At 36.7% G+C, this 9,035-nt stretch overlaps 1 protein-coding gene across 4 annotated transcripts in view; it reads right to left on the bottom strand.

Moving 5' to 3' along the window:
- Positions 1 to 3,306: 3,306 nt before the first annotated feature.
- The window catches only part of kcnq1.1 (potassium voltage-gated channel, KQT-like subfamily, member 1.1), a 52,918-nt gene continuing 47,189 nt past the window's right edge, over positions 3,307 to 9,035 (bottom strand). For 2 of the 4 annotated variants that reach the window (XM_082535471.1, XM_082535472.1), the window contains exons 14-18: positions 7,409 to 7,484; positions 5,425 to 5,519; positions 5,179 to 5,225; positions 5,006 to 5,067; positions 3,307 to 4,200 (exon numbers count right to left, since the gene is read on the bottom strand). In XM_082535471.1, the coding sequence (XP_082391597.1) occupies positions 3,946 to 4,200; positions 5,006 to 5,067; positions 5,179 to 5,225; positions 5,425 to 5,519; positions 7,409 to 7,484 (535 nt within the window). In that variant the 3' untranslated portion in view covers positions 3,307 to 3,945. The remainder of the gene's footprint in view (positions 4,201 to 5,005; positions 5,068 to 5,178; positions 5,226 to 5,424; positions 5,520 to 7,408; positions 7,485 to 9,035) is intronic. The other 2 variants (XM_082535470.1, XM_082535469.1) reach the window with 2 other exon arrangements.

The raw sequence follows: 9,035 nt of genomic DNA, 5'->3' as shown, positions 1-9,035 counted from the left end.
GCACATTTCTGTGCATATTACAGTTTTAATAAACTGTGATTATTGATCATTACATTTTATGCCTGTTGACTTTTTTTTAACACCAGGAAACTTTTCGTGTAAAGTAACAAATTTGTGATAGTTTCATTTTCATCTCCTATATCAAACCTTTTTAATGTGAATTTTATCTCTAAAAACTCTTTCTTTGATAAAATCAGACATAGCCATTCAGAAGCTCATGCATGATTGCCAGTCAATACTTTACAGATCTATACTTGTCTAAGACATACATTGAGAACTGCAGCACATCAATAATACACAATGTAAAAACTACAGATTGGTAATATCCAAAACAATGTCCACCACATTTTGCACTGTGACAGTTTGCTGACACTGAATAGAGCTTAATCTTTTTATCCTCCGGCTGTCAAACGTGTTGTCAGTCTTGTCTTTATATGCAAGACACCGAGACTGCTTTTTCTTACACTAAAATGTTCATCTATTTATAGCCGTGCCCTTTGGTGAACAGATTTCTAAATTATTGGTTTTTCAATATGACTGCAGTCTTATGAGAGAGTACATCTTTAGTGTTTTTTTGCTGTCTTTGCAGCAGACACAGATGAGTAGGTTAATAAGTCTCTCTCTTTCGCTCTCTCTCTGAAGTCATAGAAGAAAAAAAAACTATTCGGGTTGTAAGTTTAGCAATTCAAAGAAGAAAATTGTTTCAGAGTAATTGCATTTTCTGGGTTCTATTATGAGATATTTCATAATCACAATTGTAAGAAATGTGCCGTCAGGCTTTAAATTATATCCATTAATATAAACTGTAATTGCCAAATTAGCCCATTAGAAAAGCCAAATCCCGCATAAGTATGTGCACTCCTGCAGTGTTGGGGTTTCAGCTCTAAAGAACTTCAAGAGGCCATCTGGCCTGAGAGCAGGATAATAGCAACAAAGCAGAGCGTGCCATCTATTTCACCTGCAAATCAGCCTTTGGCACTCCTCGACCCCCCCACCCCCAGGTCTTCCCTCGGCTTTTCTATTTTCACTTAGTCCCTGTTCATAGTCAAAGTTGCTATCATCCTTGACAAGTGCCTGAAGCAATACCACTTACGCTTATTCTTACTTTGCCTTACGATTGCTCAAATGTCACTTTCCCAAAGGCCACCTGTTCATACTTGCTACACAAGCAAGAAAAAAGAAAGACAATAACACTTTTAAAAGGCTCGGTGACGTTGCTAACTGTGTTATTTCTGAATGGGAGACAAATGATCATTCACTTTGTTCCAGTGGATTTATTTTTCAAATAAACGTGTCAAAAATAAATAGCAAACTGTCCCATGGGTCCATAGGTTCCCATAGGATAGAGGATTCCCAGGTTTCCAACTCCAGCAGTAATTACATTCCTGAAAGAGAAGCATTACAAGCATCAGTACATTATCTGTGAATTTAACTGTCACTAACAAGCCTGCAATGATTGTTTCATGCAATTCTAGAGTGATTTTGCTGAGAGAATAAGAACTGTTCCTTCATAATGACCCATAGGTTGATTAAAAAACAAACAAACAAAAAACAAAAAGCATCCTGCAAAGAGTACTGCTTTGTTTTTGGCTGATTGGGATTTCATTAAATTGTCCAAAGTAGAAGAAATTGCAGAAAAGACACGCATTAGGACTTCCACTTGTGTTTGATCACTCAACAAATACAATCTGAGGAAATTGTATCCTTTGATGCGAAGCAAACTGCTGGCAAAATTAGCATGTTAGTGTTTTATTTCTTTTTTCTTTCTGTATGAAATGTGCCTTACAAATTGCCTCACCTAAGCAGATGCTAAAGAAACATGAAAAAAAAATCAGTTCATTGTAGCTTTAGGACATAATGACTTTCTGTATTGTTTGATTGTTTATAACGCAGATTACTCCAATATCCCAAACAATCCACGCCCTCCCTGTAATGAAACTCTCCCCTCACCCTCTTCCTGATCGCCACAAAGGCCAAGCCCCCTCAGCACACTTTAGGAGGGTGCAGCCCATTGTTGTCCACACCAGAGGCAGATGGTCATTTGGGCCCTTTCTCCACATGGGTACTTGTATGAAGGAATGCCTGGACACCCCACGGATGGTCAGCAGGGAAAAGGTCACCATCTGCCGCTCAAAGGTCAGCTGTCTAAAGAGCATGGTATTAGCCATGCTTTTGACTGTTTCAATAAGCTGGCGAGGACACGACACACAGCTCCACCTCATTGTGTTAAAACATGAGTGATGCAAAATACTTGTGGAAGCAGTGACTTGAACGGTGCTCCAGACATTCAAGACAAGGACTCTTAGTTGGATTATTTGCTTTCATTTTTAGTGTGAAATACTGACTTTTTTTGTTTGCTTTTCCTTCAAAATACCTATTACAAAAGAAAAATGTCTTTCTGTAACTCAAATATTTATCTCACTGGTTTTAGTGAGAGATTGCTCGAGGCCAGCAGACTCAATACATAGACACTCAGTAATAATTAGTTCAATCTTTTATTGCTACGTAAAAGTTGTGCTAAACAACAAATAGTAACTGAAACTGTATAGTAAATAATGGCATATATTTAAGTAAAACCTATTAATGTATAAGAACAATCTCAAAGATGAATGCAGTTTAATGTATTATTTCAAAGAAGGCTTGGTAGTGATGACTTTAAGATATTTTATTTATTCCAGATTTGGGAAGTTTATTTGCATTTTTCTTTCTCAATAATTCGATCTTGCTTTGAAATTTCAGTAATCAATATAGTAATTAAAATAATATAATAATTGATTCTAAAGCAATATATGCACCTTAAGCTTTTACGGATTAAAAAACTAATGCAGATTAAAAAGTCTGTAAAAAGGTCAGCTACAATGTAAATCAGCACTTCCTAAATTTAAGACTCCCATGATCAGTTCAGAAACCTGGATGTTTTCTGTGGCTCACCCAAACCTCTCATTAGAGCTTTGGTCATAATATAAGCCAAAGGTCATGTTTTTCCTTAGTTGCAATTTAACTCATTGCTTATGACACGTCATAGCCCCTTTCTTTCTACATACTTTCCCCCATTATTATGGATATATAAGGCAAATTCAGGATCAGAAATCAGCCAGAAAAGTAATCATATCATATCATAGCATACAAATTCACTTTCAACAACAGCCCACCTGAAGTACCATTACCATCCACTGGGGGGAAGAGAGACTACTGACATAGTCTAAAGAGCTTGGAAAGAAAAGCGTCTGGACTTCTTCAAGTTGCTTGAAGATGTTTGACCTCTCATTCAAGAAGCTTCTTCAGTTATAAGGTCAAAGGGTGGAGAGCCCCATATTTAAGTCCTAGGGGTGTGTCCCCCAAGGGGGTGAGAACCCCCTGTTGATCCTCTACCTAATCAAATGATTTACTGAAATAAATCATATGCTATTGCAGGATAATGCTTGAGAAAAAAAGTAACTCAGACTGTAACAGGATTGGCTCATAAAAACATGAACCATTGAAAGTTTTTTGCTTCACATCACACAGGCATGATTATGATTACTGCATTATTTTATTGTCAAAAGAGAAAGGAAATCTTCACATTAACAAAAAAGTGAAAAAGTGGAAAACAGTGAAAACAGCCTTTCATTTGGGATTTTCAAGTGATATATAGAAATGTAAGGCCCCTAAGAGTAATAAAGTTACTGCAAATTATTATAATTTCTACATATGCATATGCTAAACAGGAAGAATGGAGGTTGAAGTTGCAGGGTTTTTGGCATTAACCTGAATAAATGTTAAGTACAATACTCAAACCTGGCAATTACAAAGATCTAATAGCAATCTTTAAGAGATATTGCAGTGTTGAATTATTGTTTTTCTCTCACAGATGTCCATATTCCCCATGGTCTGCTGGGACATTCATCATAAATATCTTATATTATACTAAAAGAAGAAAAACTTGGTGTTTGCTTATTGGTTTCATCAGCTCTCATCCTGACTGCCAGTGGTGCTCGGGGGCGGGTTGGGGCAGACCACTGTGCTGGCGGTGTTGGAGGAGGCATACAAAGAGGGTGAAGATAGCTGGTCATAGCTTGGCAGGCTGTCCTGGCTGGGGAGGACTTTACAGGTCGGTCCGAGCCTTGACCCGCCCCCACCGTCGCCACCAGCATCCTTCTGTTCCAGCAGATATGCGAGGGACTCCACAATGCGATTCAAAGTCTGGTCCATGTGTGTTATCTGTAAGAGTTCAATCAAATATTCATTTAAGTGACAGCTATGACACCAACAGTGCCTCTTAGTAATTAAAATTAAATTAGGTTTGTTTACTTGTTAAACAAAGGAGCTACGGTTACGTTGTTCATAAAGTTTTAATTAACCCGTGTAGCACAAACAGCATCTTTAGTTTGGGCCAATTATTTTAATGATTGTAGTTTTCATGGTCAGTTATGAAACACAAACTAAAGTGATGTTTATTACAGGATTATGAGATGAAAATTCTTTAAAAGCTTTAGACGCAGTTTGATCTTTTTTTCATCCAATCACAAATAACAAAGAGAAAAAAATCACAGATGTATATAAAAACTCAGGGAGGGAATTGCACATTGTGTTCCTTTTTCTTTTCTTTTTTTTGATGCATCTTTGAAATACATGAAAGCAAACAGTTCCTCTTTTTATGCCACAGAACTGGAACAGGCTCTTAAAGTTTTATATTTGAATCAACAAAAACGAGGCCACATGTGCACACATACATAGTGGCTCATGTTACATTACAGTAAACAAAGACAGCTCTTGTTGCATTACCCAGAAAATTCCCAAATGCAGTTTATTTTCAAGGGTTCACTGAATTGTAAATTGTCATTGTAAACATCCTCTTGGGATAACCCTTGTGAATGGCTATAAAAGCTCAAATTATAGTGCAAGATAAATGGAGACGGAATTAAATATTTGACTTTTCTCTTGTACAAAGAAAAGAAAGAATCTCAAACTCTACAAGGCTTGTGAGTGTTACTGTATTTTTCCACTGAGGTTGCACAAATCCCACCTTGTCCTCCATCCTGTTGAGTCTGGATCCGATAGAGTTGTTGCCTTTGTCTTTGGCTCGGTCTTCAGAGGCAGACAACAGTCAAGTAAATAACAAGACAGAAGGATTAGGTCTGTGGTTTGTACCATAGCTGCTGTAATGTATTTCGAGAAGTCAGTGGAGTGATTCATTACCTGAACCTGTCTGGAACAAAGTTATCTTCCCTAAAGACTGGTCCAGTCTGGGGGAAACAATGGGAGCCTTAAGTTAGAGGAATATTTACACACTCTCTCTACTTCCCCTTTCATCTTCCTAGATCTTCTCCATTCTTTTTTTTTTAAAAATTTATCTCTTTGCCTTTGACAGTATTGTACACATATATCCATGCTGTACTCAGGGGATATAATTCACATGAAGCTCATCTTATTTAAACCATTTACCGTCTCTGAAGCTCCTTGATGCGCACCATGAGATTGAGGTGACCCTGGGAGTACTGTTCAATCACATCTCGCACATCATACGGTTTACGAGCTTGCTACAACAGAGAGTTTCAGATTGTTTAATCAAAACGTCATCTCTTTTATTACAAATGTCTTGTCAGGATCAAACCCGTACGAATGTCTTTACATGCCAGAAACTGGATATTCTTTAGAAAATTATTCTGTCAAAGAAACTTATGTAAAAAAAGAAAGGTTTTACTCATGGCATAGAAATAATAAATTAGTTAAGTCAAGTCTCGGGTGAACAACAACACATGACATGACATGTTTGTTATTATTTCTTTAACAAAAACTAAGCCAAAATTCAGGAGACAGTGTGTGAAAATCTAAGTACACACTTACTGCTTTCATAGAAACTAAAAGGGTAACATTAGTGCACTAGTCTTATTGCTCATCAGCAAGTTTGATGACTGCCCTGGAGCATTCAGCAGTGTGTTAATACGAAGCCAGCGAGGAAAGACCATTGCAACGATCTTATCTTAGATAAGTAATTGTTGCTGCTCATTAATCTGGGAAGTGTTACAAGGCCACTTTAAAACAATTTTAAGTCCATCGTTCCACAGGGAGAAAGATTATTCACACATGGACAACATACAAAATAATTTCTAGAGTTACTATGAATGGACATGTCAGCAAATTCACTCCAAGGTCAGGCTGTGCAATGCTCAGAGAAATTGCAGAGAAAAAAAGGGGCCTTAAGAGAGCTGTGCATGAATGAATGCCTGCAAATGTTGTAAAGACGTAAAAAATGCTGTAAAGTTCCCCCACAATGACATGAGAGACTGATAAGTCATGTAGAAAACAATTACTTCAAGTTATTGCTGCTGAAGGTGGTTCTACAGCGTACTGAATCATGAGGTATACTTAGTTTCTCATCCACGGCTTCTTCTTTGGCTTGGTTCTTTGTTAAATAAATAATCATAAAGTTTGGTATGTCACACTTTTCCCCCCTTTTCGAATCTTTAAATGATTCGAATATAAATTCGAATCATTTAAAGATCTGGTAAGGCCCAGACGATTTTTTTTAAAATTATGCCCCAAAATGTAAAAGTTTAGAACAGAAAGAGAGTGCTCCTTCTCTTCCACAGATGTTTGGTGAGGTTTAGAAACCAGATATAAAGTAAATCCTGTATACACAGTAATTTTTATTAATTTAATATCATGGAAATGTTATTGTGACTGACTGATAAAGAACAAAGCCTGTACAAAAACAAAAAACAAACAAACCACTGAACAGAGGTTAGCTGGACATAAAGTGAAGTGGAATTAATTTTTTTTATACTTGAAAGCAAAGCAAAAATGCCATAGCTGCCACATTAACTTACAACCGAAACAGAATAAAAAAAATCCTGAGATTGTCTCTTCAGTTTTTGTTCATTAGAAACAATCCAATACAAGCTTTTTCTTGTGGCACAGCTAGCGTTTCATGGCTTGAGCTTTTGATTAGAATTAGAGAAGTCATAAAAGCGTTACTAACATCATCTAAAAGAAAAAAAAACATACAGTATAGGACTCATATCCAGATGTACTCATCTTTTTTCCACATCCAATTCAAAAACCTATTACTATAATGATGCTGCTGATCTGCAAACTCAGCTGAACCACTGCTCATTTGCAAACTCAGCTGAACCACTGCTTGCTGTGACCCTGGAGCAAAGTGTATTATTGTTGCTCCCCAATCTCTTTTGTTGTGTTTGATGTTTGCACAGTGACAGTGTGACAGTAAATAACAGTACAGTACTTAGTTAATAACTACTGAAATGTTAGAAATGAATAAATACTGCTTAGTGAAACCAAGCTGTTAGCAGGTGTTCAGAGTATGCAGATAGGTTACGCAATTTTAAGTAGAGCACATAAACATCAATTATTTCCCAATGTGTGAATATTATTCTTTTTTGCTATTAAAAAAAATTGTAATAATTACCTGGAAATTTCTCTTGGCCACAAAATAACGCATTCTCTGGATCACCCGGATGGCTTTTCGGTGAGACTCTGTGAGTCTGTGAAAAACACATTTGCATCAAGGTTGGTCGACTTCAACCTGTTACACTTGTTTACACCCCTTCTTTCACTGAATTGAATGAACGTGGCAGACATTAACCTTCATACCTGAACTCTTATCAGTATAGGCAAAAATATTAAGTTTCATTATTACTGCTCCATCTACATCAAAAGCCTCTCCTCTATTACTTGTCTTCCTTTGAATGTGATGAAGGTGAGTTACAGAAAGAACAAAGGCGGGTAATTTTCAAGGTCTGCACATTTCTCGAAAAATCATTAGCACAAAGCTTAGAGTGATTGTCGGGCATTTAGCCTCCATTATTATGTTGTGGGAATTATTAAATAGGTATTACTTAACAGGCTCATTACCCTGGAAAAGCAGTGAGCGAGTATGTGAGGTGGGAGCGCAGCGAGTTCTTTGTTAAGTCCGGTGTATAACAAGGTAGGTGAGAGTCTCATAATGGACTTTTCAGAGGCAATGCAATGGGCTGATTTTCACATACAGCTTTCATAACATTTTGTCAAATTAGCACTATGAAACGTCAATAATGTGTTCCTGAACTATTATAGAATCCATTTTACATCATAAAAGGATTATGTGGTAGTGATATAAGCAGAAGCCAGGCAGTGAGACAAATTTCTTTTAGCTCTAATGGCAAATTGTGACTTCTTCAGAAAAAAAGGAAGCATTTGAATATCAAAGATGTTTCTTTAATATTTTCATCTACCATCAATGAACACTGTGATGTGAACATCCTAGGGATCTGTAAGGTTATAATCCTTAAAGAAATTGTTAAATATTTTGGAAATGGAGCTTATTAAACTTAAAAAGAGGAGATCTAAGACTGGAATTAAGAGACAGTTTGTTTTACGTAGCACAAAGAATAAAAAGAGGAGCTTAGCCTTGCTCTATCTAAAGCATCCAAGTCTACCTATTAGCAAGCTTAGTAATTAACTCTGTACAGATTTAAAGGGGATTATGTGCTGGACTACGTATTCTAGGCTTCCTCAGTAGAAACCAAAGTCACTATGATCATTTTATGTTCAACAGAGATCTTAACGAATAGTCAGCTACATTAGTGGTTCGAGACAAACATGACGCTTAACGCACCCAAAGGAAAAAGATTTTTTAAATCCTGTTTGGGGAAAGTCAGCAAACATTTTTTTCATTTCTTTTATCAGATTTAATGGGTGATTTTATAAATGCAGTTTTTAATGTCCTGGTGACATTAGATATTCAGTGCTTCAAAATAAGTACCTGATGTGTTGAGAAGTGAGATTCTACAGGGCTTGAAGGAAGTGAGTAAGCATATTTTTCACTCTCATTTTTTTGTAGTAACAGCCATCAGTGAACTTTATTAATGTTGATCATTATCATGGTCTGAGTACATCAATCATTTAGTCTGCATATATATATGTGTGTTGCAGATGCAAAAGTTTTGATCTTTACTCCACTGGAGTCACCAGGCAACATGTTGGGCAGTTTTTTAAGTCAACATCAGAATTCAAATCCACCAGCTGACTGGAGTGTTTCTGTGTGGCGTTTGCAT

This window comes from Aulonocara stuartgranti (genome assembly GCF_965226115.1).
Source record: "Aulonocara stuartgranti genome assembly, chromosome: 1".
Classification (NCBI taxonomy): Eukaryota; Metazoa; Chordata; class Actinopteri; order Cichliformes; family Cichlidae; genus Aulonocara; species Aulonocara stuartgranti.
This window is presented reverse-complemented; position numbering and strand designations above follow the sequence as displayed.